The sequence below is a fragment of the Sciurus vulgaris genome (genome assembly GCF_902686455.1).
Source record: "Sciurus vulgaris genome assembly, chromosome: 3".
NCBI lineage: Eukaryota > Metazoa > Chordata > Mammalia > Rodentia > Sciuridae > Sciurus > Sciurus vulgaris.
Window position 1 is genome coordinate 34,579,771 of NC_136463.1, and position 19,547 is coordinate 34,599,317.

General features: G+C 41.4%; 1 protein-coding gene across 1 annotated transcript in view; it reads right to left on the reverse strand.

Annotated features, from left to right (window-relative positions):
• TEX14 (testis expressed 14, intercellular bridge forming factor) overlaps positions 1 to 19,547 on the reverse strand; it is a 106,404-nt gene that overhangs the window by 27,581 nt on the left and 59,276 nt on the right. The window contains exons 10-18 of the mRNA XM_079131512.1: positions 19,367 to 19,545; positions 14,297 to 14,448; positions 12,797 to 12,987; positions 12,226 to 12,376; positions 8,880 to 9,790; positions 6,228 to 6,331; positions 3,050 to 3,175; positions 2,765 to 2,853; positions 1,672 to 1,935 (exon numbers count right to left, since the gene is read on the reverse strand). Of these exons, the coding sequence (XP_078987638.1) occupies positions 1,672 to 1,935; positions 2,765 to 2,853; positions 3,050 to 3,175; positions 6,228 to 6,331; positions 8,880 to 9,790; positions 12,226 to 12,376; positions 12,797 to 12,987; positions 14,297 to 14,448; positions 19,367 to 19,545 (2,167 nt within the window). The remainder of the gene's footprint in view (positions 1 to 1,671; positions 1,936 to 2,764; positions 2,854 to 3,049; positions 3,176 to 6,227; positions 6,332 to 8,879; positions 9,791 to 12,225; positions 12,377 to 12,796; positions 12,988 to 14,296; positions 14,449 to 19,366; positions 19,546 to 19,547) is intronic.

The window sequence follows — 19,547 nt, forward strand, 5'->3', positions numbered from 1 at the left end:
GGGAGGAAAAAAAGATACACACACACACACACACACACACACACACACATCAAGCCTCATTTATTATTTATGTGTTTACTTAGCAGTACTGGGGATTAAGGGGTACTTTATCACCCAGCTACATCCCAGCCCTTTTTAAATTTTGAGACAGGATCTTACTAAGTTGCTTTAGGACCTCCCTCCATTGTTGACACTGGTCTCAAACTTGTGATCCTCCTGCCTCACTCTCCAAATGGCTGGGATTACAAGGTTGTGCCACCACATCCAGCAATGGTTATTTTAGATGTTTCTTTCTTTGACTCACAACTGTGAAATAATATCCCATGTCCTGATTGTATGTGGATTACCAGATGGAAATCCAGTTTTCATTTTTAACCTGTCAATCTATTAACTGATGACAGTAAATGTTGTGGAGAGCCATCCGTGCCTAGCAGAATCAGACTTTGCTGAGCCATGCCATTAGGAGGTCTGACTCCCAGGAACTGGTGGTCATGGGAGACTGTTTCAGATAGCCTAGGAGTAAGTGACCCTGTATGGGAGTGGTTTACTGTCTGGGGATATGTTAGTTTCCTAAACAAACAGCTTCCCTAACACCTCATCCTGTCCTCACAGAGGCAGCTCTTCTCGGTCAGGGCCCCTGTACCTGTGTGACTATTTTTAAAAAAGGCAAAGGTGGAGTCCTCCATCTTATTGGAGATCAGATCTGGTATGGCCTGATCCATTGCACCCTCTTCCTTTTGAAAAGAATATTGGCTCTTATGTGTTTATTGATTTGATAAGTTTATTAGTAATTGATTTATAGCCAGCACCGTCTTCCAGCAGTTAACCCTTCCCTCATTCATGCTGCACGTGACTGAAACCCCCACAAAATGTCATTTATTTCTAGGTTCCTCTGGCATAGACTTGGGTTTATTTCCAGCTTAGAATACAAGGCAAAGGCTGGACATGGTGGCAAACACCTGTAATCCCAGCAACTCAAGAGGCAGGAAGATTGAAGGTTCCCAAAGCCAGTGTCAGCAACTTAGTGAGGCCCTAAGCAATTCAGTGAGGTCTTCTTAAAATAAAAAATAAAAAGGGTGGGAATATAGCTCAGTGTAGTGCCTCTGGGTTCAATCCCCAGTACCCACCCCCTCAAAAAAAGCAATGCAGAGAAATAAGCAATAGGAAGTGGTGGTCCACTTCCTCCCTCAGGTAAAGAAGTTTCATTCCTTTGCCAGGTTACATCCAGGACCAGGGCCAGTAAATGAAGATTATTTTACTTCCTTTGGAAAAGGTGGTCTTGTTTCAGTAATAGAAAAACTTATGAACCAGGTGGAGTGGCTCATGCCTTCTAATCCTGGTGGCTCGGGAGGCTGAGGCCAGCCTCGGCAACTTAGTGAGGCCCTAAGAACTTAGCAAGACCTTGTCTCAAAATACAAAATTGAGACAGGTTGAGGATCCCTGCACAAAACAAAACAACAAAAAAACAACTTATGAATCTCTGGATAGCTTTGTCTGTGGGAAGCATAGTGGGGCATAAGAGATCTGCTGCTTTTCTTTAGAATTCAAGTTTCCCAGAAAGGTAAGAAAGGAAAGAGCATGAAGCAAAGGGAAATATGCCAGGTTTACTTATTTCTGAGAGCAGATAACTTGATAGAGCTCACCTAACCCAATTCCTCCAACTGAACTTACTGGTGAATCTTTGAGGTTCAGGCTGTTTGCTGTGCTTATCACTGTCATAGTCACTGTTGTCCATTTTTCCAAATGTGACATTTCCTCCTGGCTTATCATTTTCCCTGTGATACTTCCAGTCCATGTTCTGAAGGACAGAGGGCTGCAGCAGAGGAGCAGGCTCATTTTCAGACTCACTGTTTAAAGTCAAACTACTTTGAGGATGCCAAGGAGGAATTGTGAGCTGCCCAGTAGCTGCTTTCTCTGCCATTTCCTTCACTTCCACTGGGCACAAAAGAAAGCAGTATTTAAAACATCACTGTGAACATGGGAAACAAAAGCCTTCATCTTTAAAAAATGTGTAATACACACTACAGCTCATACTGTAACAATAATTGCCTTTCTACAGTTATATTATTCTTCTCTTGCCCTGTTTGGCTTGAAGGTGAAAATATGGGAAAATGAATGACAGAACAAGGGAAGGGAATTTCAGCTGGTTACCCTAAACAACATCCTCGTGGTTGAATTCCAGAGTAGATGGACCCTCCAGCTAATTTAACAAGAAAAATGATGTCTGAAATTACCAGCCTGTAGTAATTAGTGGAAAGGATTCTATTTGAGTTTGTTTAGCCTTTGTAGACTGTATGAGATTTATTTCAAGGTATGTTCTTATATCTGTTTTCATTTCAAATGTTGTACACTTCTGTTAATGTCACTGAGTACTAGTATTAAAAAATTCTTTTAAATTTACAAAAGTGGTACAAAAGGATAATGTATATGAGATGTATGAGAGCAACACTATATGATCTCCATTTCAATAACGTTAACAAAGTAAATATCCACATTGTGTATTGTTTTATTATACTTGTTAACTGATATGCATTTATATACATATAAATATTTCCTACAAAGTCTAAAAATGAAAAATCATTTCCCTTTGATCTTTTGTAGCCGGAAGGATCTTGCTTTTAAAATGGAAAGATCGCAGAAGAAAAATGTGGGAGGAATTTGCTGTGGTTCAAAATACACAGTGAAATACAGCCTGTGTACTTAGAAATATCAACAAGGTGAGAAATATCATTTTTCCTAACAAAACCCATGACTTCATACTTACTTTTCCATTTTAAGTGTATCTCTCCATCATCTTCATTATTTCTTGACTTTGTGTTATAGATTTCAGAAGACACAGACTCCACACTGGTCCTAAATTACATAAGTTTTTTGTGAGGAATGGGAGTGGGGTGGACACAAAAACATTTGTTCAAGTTCCTGGCAGAACTCAAAGCCCACTCATCCAGACCTGTCCCTACTTCTGCAGCTATTCCTAAAACAGCACCAACTCCTAATCACCACCAGAGGGCACCACACTCCCTAGAGGGGAGCCTGCGAAGGTCCTTACCTGGTAAAGCCCTGGTGAAGGATGGGTGATCCAGCAGTTCTCTTTGGGTGGCTGGATACAGGAAACAGTACAGTACTTGGCTGTGTGGCTTTGGCTCGTTCACTGGTCTCTCTAGGCCTTCCCTGACTGAAAAATGAAAGGAGTGGGTTAGAAAATCTCTAAATTTTTTTGTTTCCAAGTTCAGATTTCATGATTCTAAAATGTTCTTGGGAAATTTTCAGAAATAGAAGAAACCCACAATTGAAACAGTTTCACCAGAGTCCACCCATCCCCCATTGCCACAAATCACAGATGATGACTCAGTTCTGCTCCTACCCTTCCATCAGAATTTTTCGGTAACAGGCCCATCACTACATCAGGGATAGCATAACCACCAACATTTATAAAAATTCTGAAGAACAGTTCAATATTTCAGTTTAGTCTCATCGAGTTCTGAAACCTGACTTCGCTGGGTCAGCTGTCAGACTGGCCAATGTCAGTCTCTCTTGGATAAACCTTCCTGAACTACAAAATAAGGGACTCTTTTTTCCTCTAAATAGCCCATGATTGTATACATTTTATTATCTCTTAATCTAACTCTTCAAAACTGTGTGATCTGAGGCAAAGATATGAATTCCCCATTGTCCAGAATATATACTCCCCAGCTGGATAAGAAAGTGGAGAGATTAGCTCTGATCAGCTTCTTTTTTTTAAGTTGTGGATGGACCTTTATTTTATTTATATGCAGTGCTGAGGATTGAACCCAGTGTCTCACATGCTAGGCTCTAACACTGAGCCACAATCCCAGCCCATCTGATCAGCTTCTTTAAAGAGCTTTTTGGTAACAACTATCAAGAATCTTCAAAATGTTCAAACCCTTTGACCTAGTAATTCTGCTTCTGGAAATCTATCCTGAGGACATAATCCAAAATGCAGGAAAAAAAAAATTATTTGCAAGTCACTGTGACCTTGTTCCTACATAAAAAATATTAAACAACCTAAAACTACAATGGGGATATCCAACAATTTCAAAATAACTTTACTATTTTTAAAAACAGCCAGGTGCAGTGGTGTACACCTGTAACCCCAACTTCTAGGGAGGGCTGAGAAAGAAGGACTATAAATTGAAGATGTACCTGGGCAACACTCTATCTCGAAATTTTTTAAATTTTAAAAAGGGCAGGGGGTGTACATCAGTGGTAGAGCTCTTGCCCAGCACATGTGAAGCCCTGGATTCAATTCCTAATAGTGCACACACACACACATACGCACACACAAAATGATCTCCGAGGTCCTGGGTTCAATCCCCAGCATCACCACCAAAAAGAAAAAAAAAGCTCTATCTCATAGAAGCAGTAGAATGGTGGTTACCAGAGGCTGGGTTGTTAGAGGCAAAGGGGGAAAAGGGAGAAGTTGTCCAAAGGACATATAATTACAGTTTTACTGAAGGAATGAACTATAAGAGACCTATTAGGCATGGTGGCACACACCTATTATCCCTGCTATTTGGGAGGGTGAGGCAGGAGGATTACAAATTCAAGGCTAGTCTGAGCAACTTAGTGAGATCCTATCTCAAAATAAAAAATAGAAAGGGATGGGGACGTAGCTCACGGGTACCATACCCTGGGTTTACCAGGGGGTACCACAAAAAAAGAAAAAAAGAAAAAAGATCTGTTGTATAGCAGGTGACTACAGTTAATGATAATATACCATATTCTTGAAAAATGTAGAAAGGGAACATTCTGTGCTCTTACCACAAAAATTATAAATATGTGAGATGATGTAATTGTTAATTACCTAGATTTTACCATTCTACAATGAATATATACCTCAAAACATCATGTTGGGGTTGGGGATGTAGCTCAGTGGTAAAGCACTTCTGTAGCAGGCATAAGGCCTTGGGTTCAATTCCCAGGACCCAACATGTACACACACAAAGCTATATATGCTAATAGTATTATCTGTCAATTTATTATAATTTAGAAATTATAAAAACAAACACATTTGGGGGTAGGGATTTAGTATAGTGGGAGAGCACTTTCCTAGCATGTGTGAGGCCCTAGGATCAATCCCCAGCACCACACACACAAAATGGAAACATTTATTTCCTCTCTAGTAATTCCATATATGTGCCTATAATTCCAGCAACTCAGCAGACTGAAGCCAGAGGATCTCAAGTTTGAGGTCAGACTGAAACTTAGTGAGACCTGCCTTAAAAAGAAAAGAAAAAAAAAAAGTGGGGTCAGGGAGCTGGGGATGTATCTCAGTGGTGAGTGCCCCATGGTTCAAAATAAGAACTAATAATAAATAACGATTCCTCATATACATTCTCCTACCAGTGATCTGTGAGAAAGTCAATTCATTTCATTGGACTGGGATGCAGCTCAGTGGTAAAGTACTTGCCTCACATGAGTGAAATCCTGGGTTCAATTCCCCAGTTTCAAAAAAAAAAAAAAAAAAAAAAAGCCAAAAAAGTCAAAAACAAAAAATCCAGCCAATTCATTTCATTGATCTGGCTTGAAATCAGACACCCCAAGGTAACAGTGATGCTGTTCAACTCCCCTCCTGTAATTAGCAAAGCATACTATAAAACAACCCTGTTTTCTGATTAGTTTGGTTTCTGAAGCACTGGTGAGTGAAATACCTGGTATTTCCCCCCCCCCTTTTTTTTTTGTGGCATGAAGAAATCCAGGGGTGCTCTACCACTGAGATACATCCCTAACCCTTTTTATATTTTATTTTAATATAAGATCTTACTTAGTTGGCCAGGCTGGAATTATAGGTATGCACTACCATGCCCAGCCCTGGCATTTCTTTCTTTGGTAACGGGGATTGAAACCGGGGACACTTAATCACTGAGCCACATCCCCAGACCGTTTTTGTATTTTATTTAGAGATAGGGTCTCACTGAGTTGCTTAGGGCCTTGCTAAGTTGCTGAGGCTGATGCTTTGCTTTTGACAAATAATGATATCTGATTAACCTGCCAGTCATTTTGCCTATGATGCTTCCTGTAAGTTTCCATTACACTACTCTTTAAACTTTCTTGGCACAGAGAACATGACTAAATCTTTTTCTGCATTGCTCTTCATTACTCACAGTCCCTTTGTCACTAAAAATATGAAGATCACTAAGTAGCCTCAGAGCCACAAGAGAGTCTAAAGGTACAGCAACACAAAGAACAATAAAATATTGACCCACCTACTATTTTGGTTCCTGCTTCTTTCCAAATTGTCCTTGGCTCCTTCAGTGGTCTGAGATTGTTCATCTGTGTTCTGTTTTCCAGGGCCACAAAGAGTTGGCAGCTTACAAATCAATAAATATATTTCAGTGCTTTGATGAGGGAATTCTCTGTTTTCACTGTCATTCAAAGACATTCTTGCTAAATGTGTAGAAATAACCAGACCCACCATGATGATTTTTTTCTGTGTTTCTTATCTAGTAACCCTTCTCTTATTGGAGGACTTCATCTAGAAATGTTGGACCCCAAGAACCCAGTCCATACAGAGTACAAATGGTAAATGCTCAGGAAAGTGTAATTTCTATTTTGTCTGCTCATGAAGGCAGCAGATCTTTGTGGCAGGAGCTCTGGATTTGGGCATTAGTCTAAGCCTCACTCAAACTAATCTAAGAGAATCCTGTACTTCGGTTTCCTCATCCATAAAACAGGGACCAGTGGGGATGTTATGAAATTAAAATTAAAGGCTATGATACTTTTGAAATAGCAGAAGAAATGGAGTCTATGTCCTTTATTCAAAAGAGAGATTTTAGGGCTGGGGATATAGCTCAGTTGGTATAGTGCTTGCCTTGCAAGCACAAGGCCCTGGGTTCAATCCCCAGCACCACATTAAAAAAAAAAAAAAAAAAAAAGAGAGAGATTTTGGATCTGCTTGTCCAAACATTTAACATAATTTTAACAAACTTAATTTTCTAGCTTACTGCAAATTAAAGCAACAAATGTGGGAGTTTGGAGATGGCAGCAAGATACATAAAAGTGAGAGGAGACATAAAAATATGGTCACAAAGGATGGATGTGGTGGTATACACCTGTAATTCCAATGACTTGGGAGACTGAGGTAGGAGGACTGCAAGTTCAAGGCCAGCCTCAGCAAACTAGTGAGACCCAAGTAGCTTAGCGAGATACTGTCTCAAAATAAAACATTTAAAAAAAGGCTGGGAAGCTGGGCATGGACGCGCACACCTGAGGCTGATGCTGGAGGATCACAAAATCACAGTCAGTCCAGCAACTTAGTGAAATTTACATTTTATTTTTAAAATAAAATGTAAAAAGTGTTGGAGATGTGTCTCAGTGGTTAAGTGCCTCTGGGCTCAATCCCTAGTACCAAAAAATAAAAAATGTCATAAGTTCCCTGAAGATAAGTTCCCAGAGGCCTTTGTGAGTGGGCAAACACTCCTCAGCCGAAGATGAAGATGACACTTTTTCATGGAGCATCCGAATGGATGATCAGAAAAATAACACCAAGGAAAGATTAGGATGTATTTAGAATATAGTCCATCTAAATATTTAGAATAATGGGAAGTTTATAATTTTTTCATTCAGTGTGATTAAAATTTTAAGAATAAAGAAACCAAAGGAGGGCTGGGGAGATCGCTCAGTTGGTAGAGTGCTTGCCTCGCAAGCACAAGGCCCTGGGTTCGATCCCCAGCACCACAAAAAAAAAAAATAATAATAATAATAAATAAAGAAAAAGAAACCAAAGGAATAAATATCTATTGTCTGAAAAATGCACATGGTAGAAATGCCTTATTTCATGGTGATGCTAGAGAAAAAGCAGCCAACTTTTTAAAGAAAAAATAAAAATGGCATAATTATCTTATACAGTCATATGTACTTGTAGATGGCTGCCATCAATTCATTCCTTTCTTGTCCACATTGCCACTCCTCCCGCCAGGAGCTGGAGTCTATTTCCTTCCTCTTGAATCGAGTCTGGCCCTGTGACTTTCTTGGACCGACAGAAAGCAGGACCTAGGACCAAGACTAGCTTTTAAAAGGCCTGGTAGTTTTAATTTTCACTTGGAAAACAGGTGAGCTGCCACAATGTAGAGAAACTTGGGTGAGACTATTTACTGAATGAGAAACCAGGTGCAGAGGAAGAAGCCACAAGAAAGAGTTCAAGGCACCAGATAGGTAAGTGGAAGCTTCGTGGACCTTCTGGTCCTGCTCAACCTCCAGAAGAATGCAACTGAGGGAGTAACCCCAGTCAATGACCATTTGTCAAGTACCTTCTTTTGTACTAGTTATCAAGCAATATGCTGGGACACAGAATGAGTTAAGACCTTGGCCTTATCCTTAAAGAGCTCACAAAGGAGTCATTCTGCAGCCTCTTATGCCAGGCCCCAGAGTGTTGGCTCATCTCCTCTGAAGTGCCCTCTTTGACAGCAGATCTCTCAGGTACCTCACCTCCTAGTGTTGGAACACTTAAGGCAACATTTATGATGTAGTCATCATTTTATAATAGGGCCTGATATAGCCACTGGTTCTATATTTTATATGAAAAAAATAAATATTTTGAAAGATCGAACAATTTGGAATTGGGTTTAATACCTGTACTGTAACATAATACATTAAATCATGCAAAATTGTTAATACTTAATTGTTTTGATTTCTAAAACAAATTTCATATGGTTCAACCTAATACATATGAATTTAAAGAGAAGGACATGGGCTGTGTGGAATGGAAGGTGGAGAGACTCTGCCCTATTATTCCATCTTACAGGCCTTATTTCCCAAAGCTACAAGGACCTTGCTTTTATATGTCAGTTCCTGCACACAAGTCAGGGGCAAAGTTGATCCTGGCTCTAAGGCCACCCTTTCCTCCCACTCTGATTTACCTGTTGGCTGGTCTCTGGCTGGTCCCTAGTGCTTTCTTCAGATACCTGGGTGAAAGACTGCCAGCCACAGTCACTTCTTTTCTTGGGTCTTTTGCCCAAATGTCCCGCTTCAAAGTCCTTCACTGTTCTTGGAGACCTTGCCAGAGTTGGGCAACTGCCACTGGAATTTGACTTGGGACTCCATGATAGCTGCATGACAGGAGGAATATAACTCAAAGCTGGAGGGCCCAGGGCTGAAGGTGAGTCGTAGGTGTCTGAAAACTCTCTTGAAGTAGCCCACAAAGACCGGCACGTTTCCTGCTCATTCTCTATCAACTCAAGTTCATCTATTTTCTGCTGGGTACTCTTCAGCAAATCAACATTCTGGTGCATTAATGTCTGTGAAATCTTTAGATTCAGCACACACTTACTGATGTACTCCTCAGTCATGGACCTGTTGATCACTTTGCCCTTGGCTTCTCTGGTTGGCTCAGGTAGGCTGAGTGAACTAAGTGAACCATTTTGCCAGTACCCAAAGGAGAGCTCTGTGTCAACTTCGGAAGAGCTGTCATCCTCATCACAAAAATAAGCCTCTCTCTCCATCTTCTCCAACTCTTCTTCCATAGACTGCAGTTCATCTACCAGGTTTGGTCTACACCCCTCAAGAGATGAAGCAGTTCCTGGGTGCTCTTCCTCTTTGTCATCTCCCAAATTTAAACAGCCTGAGTATATCTCATTGATTTCGAAGCTACAGAGGCTTGCCTGACTTGTGTGGGAACTCTGGGCCTCTTCTGTCATAAATGGAATAGGTTGAAAAGGAGTTCCTGAATTCTGAGATTCCTGGGCCATTAGACTTGAATCAGGGACTAGAGGAGCTAGTGTTACCTTCGTGGTAGGAGAAAAGTGACCCTTTGGTGAATGTGGTTGACTACCTGTTGAAAAGAGCAGTAATATGCAACTGATTAAAGGGATCATAAGCAGCTGTGATGGTGTATGCCTATAATTCCAGCTAATTCAGAAGCTGAGACAGGAGGATCACCAAGATTGAGGCCAGCCTGAGCAATTTAGTAAAACCCTGTCTCAATAAAGAAGGGTTGGAAATGTAGTTCAGTAGTAGAGTACCCCTGAGTTCAATCCTTAATATCAAGACTTAGCTGGTGCTTGAGAGGCATAAAAATATGGGAAAGAACCAGGCATAACAGGGCATGCCTGTAATTCTAGTGGCTTTGAAGGCTGACATTGAAGGATTGCAAGTTCAAGGCCCACTTCAGCAACTTAGCAAAGCCATAAGCAACTTAGCAAGATACACTGTCTCTAAATAAAAAATAAAAAGGGCTGGGAATGTTGCTTAGTGGCTAATGTTCCTGGGTTTAATGCCTGGTACAAGAAAAAAAAAAAAAAAAAAAAAAGGAAAAATTTTTAATTTTCTAAGTTTCTTCCTAGGTGTGGAAGACCATGGATACACTCAACAGAGGGTAAAAAGATATTTCTAATCTAGGTTAAAGTTTCCATTTTGACATGGGATAAGATAGAAATTTGGGGATGGGAGGCCAAATACTAAGAGAAATGTTCTGAACTTCATTTATAGTGTGTTCGAAATGTGTTTAACTGGCCAGGTGCAGTAGTGCACACCTATAATCCCAGTAGCTTGGGAGGCTGAGGCAGGAAGATACAAATTCAAGGTCAGTTTCAGACCTGTCCTGGAGGATCTGTCTCCAAATAGAAAATAAGAAGAGCTGGGAATGTAGTTCAGAGGTAAAGCACCCCTGGGTTCAATCCCCAGAACCAAAAACAAAATAAAATGTGTTTAACTGTCAAGAAATGCAAAATTATAGGTTCCTGGATCTCAAGGATTACACTCAGCTTTCTTTCTTTTTTTTTTTTTTGGTACCAGGGATTGAACAACTTAAAGGTACTGAGCCACATCCCTAACCCTTTTTATATTTTGTTTAGAGACAGGGTCTAGCTAAATTGCTGAGGCTGGCTTTGTACTCACAATCCTCCTGCCTCAGCCTCCAGAGTCACTGGGATTACAGGCATGTGTCACTGCACCTGGCTTTAGCTTCCTTTATACACAAAAGCACAAGACTATTTATGTCAGAGCTATGTTCTTTACTTTTTTTTTTTTTTTTTTTTAGATGGGGTCTCAGTATATCATCCACACTGTCTTAGAACTCCTGGATCTCAAGTAATCCTCCTGTCTCAGTCTTCCAATCACTGGGATTACAGACACATGCCACCACACCCTACTAGAATTATGCTCTAATAAAAGCAGTTGAGACATAGCCCACATGGGAGGGACAAATAACTCCAAAAAATAATGCCAGAGCTGTACACCACTCCTGGCTGTACAGCTTGTGTAAGTAGGATTAAGGAGAGAAAATAGTGAGAGTTTGAGGGGCCACTCTAAAAGTCTCCAGTCCTGTCAAGAGGAGATTCAAGCAATTAGAAGGCCTAGGTTCCAGTTCTACAATAACTTCTGTAATCCTGAGCAGGTCACAACCTCCCTAAATTTTACCCGTTTTCTTATCTGCAATGCCAGGGCATTATGCATGATGCTTACAAGGTCCTTTTCAGCTATAAATTTCAAGGTATCCAAATATACTAAAAAGGAATAAACCAGGAAAAAGGTTTTAAGGAAAGACCAAAATGTTAACAAACTATTTCTAAGTGGTAGAACTAAAACAGGAATTTTTCTTCTTTATACTATTCTAAATTTTCTATATTGCAGAGATAATAGTTTATTTGTTTTGGTTTTCAGAGATGGGGTCTCACAATGTTGTACAGGCTAACCTCAAACTCCTGGATTCAAGCAGTCCTCCTGCCTCAGCCTCCTGAGTAGCTGGGAAAACAAGCCCATGCCACCATTCCAGGTTGTTTAGGAGATGGTAGCTTTAAAATCTAAAAATTATTTTTCAGTTGGGTGTGATGGCACATCCCTGTGATTCCATACTCAGGAGTCTGAAGCAGGAGGATTGCAAGTTTGAGGCCACTTTGGGCAACTTAAGAGAGACCCTGTCTCAAAATAAAAAATAAAAAGGGCTTGGAATGTAGCTCAGTGATAGAGCACTCCTGAGTTGAGACCCCAATACTACAAAAAAATTCATTTTTATTTGTGAAGCAACTAGATAATTCTTAAGAGTAATCATGCTAGAAATAAACATTACTACTTAGTTCTGCATCCAAGCCAGGTATTTACAGAACCAAAAAAGTCTAGTAATTTTACAGATCTTGATTTTTCCTAAGGAATCCATCTTTTCCCAGCATGGATTACATGTACAGATTGGGGAATCAATTAGTTGCTGCTCATGACTCTCAAAACACAATGGTGTCAAAATAATAATGAACCTGTGAGTTAAGGCCATACCTGTTTCCTTTAGCTCTTTGATTTCCAAGTCTGTGGTCTCTTTTGGATGTTCTGAAGTCAGTCCCAGATAGACACTGACATCAGGATGGGGTTCATATCTCTGTACCCTAGGGCTCTTGGTTAGTTGAGTTCTTTGGGCTCCAATAAACTCCTGTGTAACACCAGAAGTATTGTCAAGGACATTATCTGCAGTCATCTGAATGTCACTGATGTTTCAGAAACTAATACAGGTATCAGATAAACTCCCTCTTGACTACAGTCTTCATTAGCTAATTTATTGTTATTCTAAAACCTTGACAGCAATAATAGCTGTCATTCACTGAATCTCTGCTACATGCTTACAGTATGCCTCTGCGATGCACTGAATCAACAACCCCAACCCCTGGCCCCATTCTCTTCCTCCATGTTCTGCTGCCCTCACCAGGTTAAGCTGTTAAGCTTTTCTCAGCAACACAGGAAAAGTGTAATAAAATGAAGATTTCCAAAACTTCCTATAACTCGGTCTCTAGTTTCTCCCTACACTCCTGAGCTGGGTAAATAGAAATAAACTCCCAACAACTTTGGGGCTTGCCTTTAAGTCATTCTTCAGAATATATCGGATATCTTGAAGGTTCATAGTTCGGTCTTTCTGCTTGACCTGGATGCCTGACTTAACAATATCATAGTAAGGTTTCGGAAGCCTGACATCAGCCTCTAAGCAATTTCCCAAGACTACAGCTTCTTTAATAACTGAGCCGTCTAAGCCATTCCAGGGTATGCTGTCTGTAAGGAAAAAGTCATAGGAAGGAATAACATTAATAAAATGAAGTTGTATAACCCCTAGTCAAGTCACCCAACCCCTTTAAACTTTCATTTCTTTCTGTAGAAAAACTACCAATAACAAAAAAACCTACTTTACTCACTTATCAGGGAAATCTCTGCCATATAGACAGGGAATAATATTGTCAGCATCATGTATGCATTGGGTCCCCACTGGCAGACTTGGGGACCAGAGAATGTTTCATGGCATCAGATTTGACAATCCATGCATTTATCTCATTGCAGATGTGGTTTTGCCTGTGGGACTGCAAACACTATGAAAGGTACCTGACTCATGGTATTCCCTTAGTGAATGTGGTTTTACTCTACGTGTGTGTGTTCCTCTCTTGAGGGAGTCCTTATGTCTTCAGGTATGTGACTACTTCACATTCAAGTCTTGTAGGATTGAAAGGGTTTCCATTTCTTTCAAATGATACTGGTTATACATCTACTGACTCCTGGGTGTGCTTAATTTTATATTTACTTCTCAGAGGCCAGTCTTCCCCTCATTTCCCAGTCCTCAAGAGGCACATCAGAGATTCAAAAATACTGACACCAACATTTAGTTTAAAGTTGCTGCTTGGGGGCTAGGGATATAGCTCAGTGGTAAAGCATTTGCCTAGCATTCATAAGACCCTGGGTACAATCTCTAGCACTACAGAAAAAGAAAAACCTTTGCTTGGATTAAATGCATTATCATGAACAAGCAGGTGAATGAACTCTGCTGAGTCTTAAAGAACAGTTAAAAGAGAAAGATTTCTGGGAGATCTTCTTACATCTTCTATGAGCACAAAGAAATTTCCTGAAAGAAATCTTCTGTCGGGCTGGGATTATAGCTCAGTTGGCAGAGTGCTTGCCTCTCAAGCACAAGGCCCTGGGTTCAATCCCCAACACCGAAAAAAACAAAAAACAACAACAACAAAAAACTTCTGTCAGGTGCAGTGGTGCAAACCTGTAATCCCAGCAACTCAGGAGATTGAGGCAGGAAGATTACAAGTTCAAGGCCAGCCTTAGCAACTTACCAAAACCCTTATCAACTTAGCAAGACCCTGTCTCAAAATAAAAAAATTAAAAGGTCTGGAGATATAGCCCAGTGGTAAACTGCTCCCGGTTCAATCCCTAGTACCAAAAAAAAAAAAAAAAAAAAAAAAAAAAAATCAAAGAAAAATATTTTTCTAAGTTGTACATTTTCATAAAACTAAATAACTCCTGAGGAGGGGAACCCAACCCGAAAATAAGGACTCTGTAAAACATTAATGTGCTCCTTGATCACCTGTTAAAATCTCTTGTATGATCATGGAAAAGCTGTAGATATCCGACTTCATTGTGGCCGCCTTCTGTAAGATCACTTCGGGAGCAGCCCAATTGTACAGCTGGGTGGGGAGGGGTACTCGAGTCAGGTCCCTGTGTACACCACTGTCCTGGCTACAGAAGGAAACACATAAGGCAGGGCTCAGGTCTTAAAGGGTCTTTGTGATCACCACACAGTGTACTGGTGAGATATTTGTCTGTGAAAACTGGCAACTTCCTTAAGTTTCTGGAAATGAAGCCAGATACTGAGCTAACCCACACAGCACAGGAGCTGTTCCAATACCTGCAATCCCTTACCATTCCTACCCACATGGCCCCTGCCCACCCCCACCTCATCTGAATAGTCTCCCACTCACTCACTCAAGTCACAGAGGCCTTCTTTGAGTTACTCCAGCAGGCCAAGCACGTTACCACTTCAAGTCTTTGCACAGGTGTTTTTTTCTGCCTGGCATGCTCTGGCTGCTCCTTGTAACTAAAGTATTATTTTGAAAGTCACCTCCTCTGGGAAGACTTTTTGATTACCTGCTTCACAATAGTCCTGTTTTATTGGCTTCAGAACATTTATTATCTGAATTTTGTGTTCATTTTTTTAGTTTACTCTTTGTCTCCTCTCCACTGGAGTCAGTTCCTTGAGAGTAGGCACCTTATCAGCCAGGCATGGTAGCACACACCTGTAATCCCAACAGCTTGGGACATTTAGGCAGAAGGATCACAAGTTTGAGGCCAACTTCAGCAACTTAGCAAGACTCTGTCTCAAAATTAAAAAAAAAAAAAAAAAAAAAAAGGTTGGGGATGTAGTTCAGTGGTAGAGCAGCTGCCTAAAATGCACAAGGTCTACAGTTTTCACTACTGCAAAACAAAAGCAAGAGATGGTAAAAGTTCTTTGCTGGTCTGGCTTTGAGTAAAACTTCCCTAAATAATATTTCTTTCAGTAGAGGATTTTTTTGGGGAGGGGTATGGTTATGAGGCATTGAATGCAGGGCCTCGTGCACACTAGGCAAGCACTCTACCCGTGAGCTTCATTCGCCAAGAAGCCATGAAGTTATAATACCTGGTACTAAATTTTTGGATACATTGCTGAATAGTAGATGTGGCTTTGTGTAGTGTGAGCAGTATGGATATGCACACCTTTATATATTTAATGAATAAATACATATTTAATGTATACATTTACATGTTTAATATATGAATTTAATATGTTTGCATATTCATTACACAAATAGATGATAAATTAATACATATTTTATTAGTATCACAGAAAAGGCTATTTGTTTTGTTTTGTTTTTGCTGTGCTGGGGATCAATCTCAGGCTTCACAATGCTCAACCACTGAGCCCCACAAAGAAGCAATGGGTTGTATTCTCAGAGATGCAGATGGAGCAGCAAGCATGCCTGGCTCTTCAAGTTGGAAGGTAATTCTGAGAGGGAAACACTCACTTCTCTCAGGTTTGTCTAAAGCTCTAGCAAGGGATAAGTAATTTATAATCCTGGTTTATTTTATTTCCTTTCACCTTCCTCTTTTATAATCCTTTCTTCCTTCTCTGTTAAAGCTAGCTGGGGTGGCGATCTTCTTTTCTGATTGTCACAGTAGGAAAGTTATTTGTTTGGACTTCAGTTTTGACATCATTAAAATTACATTTGGCCACAGCTATGTGACACCACTTGCAAGGTCAATTCTAGCTCTAAAGATTCCATTAAGGGGAGGGGTTGGGGATATAGCTCAGTTGGTAGAGTGCTTGCCTTGCATGCACAAAGCGCTGGGTTCAATCCCCAGCCCTGCAAAAAAAGAGTTAAGGAGTAGGAAACACTGCTCTTATCACTTTTACATCAAGAGAGAGTGCTGCCCTTGACAATGACATTCAACAAACTAATATACCCAAGTAGAGTGTTACCAAAAATAAATGTGGAATTGAAAGCTATTTTGGATTCTTGGATAATCAATTCATGTTATCAACTTTCAGAGAAGGGTACACTGTTACAGCTGTGACTACAATCAACATTTCTGCCTAAAATTCTGAGTTCAATAAGCCCAAATGAGAATATACACTTTCCTGCCATAGTGACTGACCCTGGTTACCTCCCACCCCCTCATCTGGACAGTTGATGATCCCATCTTTCCTTTGCATTTTTGACCCCTTGGCTCCACCCTATGGCCTCCTAGCTGATCTTCCTGAACTCAATCTCCCAATCCATGCTGCCTCTGTGGCCCAGAGGTTATGTACTCCCACCTGGTTCTAGATCTAGTTATGCCTCTAACCAACCAACTGGGTAACTTCCCACCATCCTTTTACCTCTTTAGGCCTCGTATATAAAAGGACAGGGATGGGCTGAGAGTGTAGGTCAGTGGTAGAGCCCTTGCTTAGCATTTTCGAGGCCCTGGGATTGCAGAACCGAAGGAGAGGTGGGGAACAGGGCCCCCAGCCAAGCCATCTCCATTTCACTGTAGGATTCACATTTCTATGGGAGAGCAAAAGCGGAAGAAACTGTTATGCCTCCTTCTCAACAACAGATGGTGCTCCACCACTGACCAATAATTTGGATCCTGTCAGCTTTTCTGAAGTTTCTGGTGGTGATATTAACAACAAAAAAGTCCAATTCCTCAGTTTCCACTCATCTGGAATATACAGCCAAAGTGGTCGACCCTTCTCTGGACCATTTTTCTTTCAGCTAGATTCATGTAATCATTTAACAATGACTTGACTGAGCATATATTATGTGGTTGCTGAAGACAGTGATAAACAAGTAACTCTGCTCCCTGGGGCTCACACACGAGGTAGAAGTGAGTGTGAAGAAAGGGATGTGCAAAGTGCCTTGCGGGATAAGGATACTAATGGGCTTCAGGGGATGTGCTGGACAGTGTATGAAGTGAATTTAAAAGAAGTCAACATGAGCAGGTATTCCAGATCGGGGAGCAGCACTCCAACAGAATGGAATGAAAGAAGTTTCAAATGGCCAGGAGGAGTGGGAAGGGATAAAGCTGACCTGTGGGTGGAGTCCCACTTAGGAAGGCTTCTGCATCTTGCAAAGGCATCTGACTTAATCTTGCATATAACAAAGATCCCTAAAAAGTTATCTATTTATTGGTTTTATTGTTTTTGGTGCTGGGGATGGAACCCAGGGCCTCACCTATGCTAGGCAAGCACTCTACACTGAACTCCACTCCCAGCCCTTCCCTGAAATGTTTTAACTGGGATGGAGAATAGACAGATCTAAGGCTTCACCTGACCTCTGCCTGCTTCCTCAGAGAAAACAGTAATAGTTCTGGGCACATCCTCACTACTCTCCTGCCTCTTTCTTGCCCCCACAGAGTCCCTTCTGTACACACGAGGGAAAGCAATCTTTTTTGGGGGGGTGGTACCAGGCATTGAACTCAGAGGTACTCAATCACTGAGCCATATCCCCAGCCCTATTTTGCATTTTATTTAGAGACAGGGTCTCACTGAGTTGCTTAGTACCTCACCTTTGCTGAGACTGGCTTTGAACTCACGATTCTCCTACCTCAGCCTCATAAGCTGTTGGGATTACAGGTATGTGCCACCATACCTAGTCCGATGGTGACTTATAAATCACCCATGACACCATAATGTTTGAAAAACTCCTTCCACAGCATCCCAATGACTTAGGTTAAAAGTTAGACTCCTCAAGAAGGCCTACAAGACCAAGCACAATGTGGTCCCTGCCCTCCCTATAGAGGAGGGCATAAAGGCAAGTCTAGGAAGGTGAAAATCTTTCAGTTTCTTTCACTCAAAAATCATAGGCTGTAGGCTGGTTGTGGGTCAGTGGTAGAGCACTTGCCTAGCATACGTGAGGCACTGGGCTCCATCCTCAGCACCACATTAAAAAAATAAATGAATAAAAAAACCACAGGCTGCATGCCCATTGTGTAAAGGCCTATTCTAGGTACTTGGGATACAGCAGTGAATAAAACAATCCCTATCCTCATGGAGCTTTGCATCTCATGGAAGAAATAAATTAGAGTATGTGAAAGGCAAAGACCTATTAAGAGACTCAGAAACAAAGCAAGAGGGAAGGATGCATGAGGAACATGGGCAAGAGATGGTAGGGCACCTAAGTAAGGGCTTACTGGTTGGGTAAATGGCCAAGGCTTCTCAGCAGAGCAGAATCAGCACTGGGCCAAAGGCTCAGAGCTATGGATGGCAGCAAGGATGTGTAGGAGAGATCCTCTGCCTCCTAAAGCCTGGGGTGGGACAGGGTCTGCCCCCGATTCTCAGGCAGCCTTTGACTCCAGCCTAACAGCAAACAGATCATGTACGGGCCCTTGAATAAGAGTGTTAGAGTACCTCTTCCTTTGTGCTGAGACCCTGAAGGGCAGGGAACACCTTTAGTATCCACGTAGGAGATATATCATGTCAAAAGGCTCATTGGCACCTATCACCTTCTCTCACCTACAGCTAAGGCACATTTTTCAGCCTTCATGTAGTAAAAAATGTCTGGGGTCTGGCCATGGCAAATTGGGACATTGTGACATTTCCACTTTAGGCTGCTCTCTCTTGCTCCTTGGCCAGCAATGCAAAGAATGCAGTGGAGGACTGAGAGGAGTCCTTTCCCTTTCATTCTTGGCACGTTCTCTTACTTGCAGCAGCCCCACTTCCCAGCGCTGCACATGGAGGTGATTGTGCACTTACTGCTTCAGGTCACAGAGCTACCCATGGGAGGAACACATAATAGTGCCCTCTTCAACGCACATGCTAGATTGCAAGGTGAGAAATACACTCCAGTTGTGCTAAGGCACTGAAAATTTTGGAGTGGGTAATTAGAGGCTCTACACACTGTGACTAATATGGGCTCTTGTTACATGTTAATTAAAATGAGAATGTCCTGAGCAGAAAGTCCCTAAAGTCTCCGCAGCCTTGGTAGACAGGGCAAGTCATTTGGAAAATCTTTTCCACCACTGATGCACAATTTTGCCCATCAATGAAGAAACCTGCCCAGGTTAAATTCTGTCTGTATAGCAAAGGTCTCCCCAGGGAGAACCTCTTCAGAAGGAGGTCACACTTAATGTTGCAACCTACCTTTCCATCATGTACTCCAGGTTGGTCAGTCTTGCTTCCCCTGTGGAGACAATGTGGACAGCATAGGAGCTGAGGGAGCGGTGGACAAACCCCCGAGAATGCAGGTATCTCAGGGCATCAGCGATCTGGAGCAGTAAGTGCACAATCACCTCCATGTGCAGCACGGGGAACTGGGACCGCT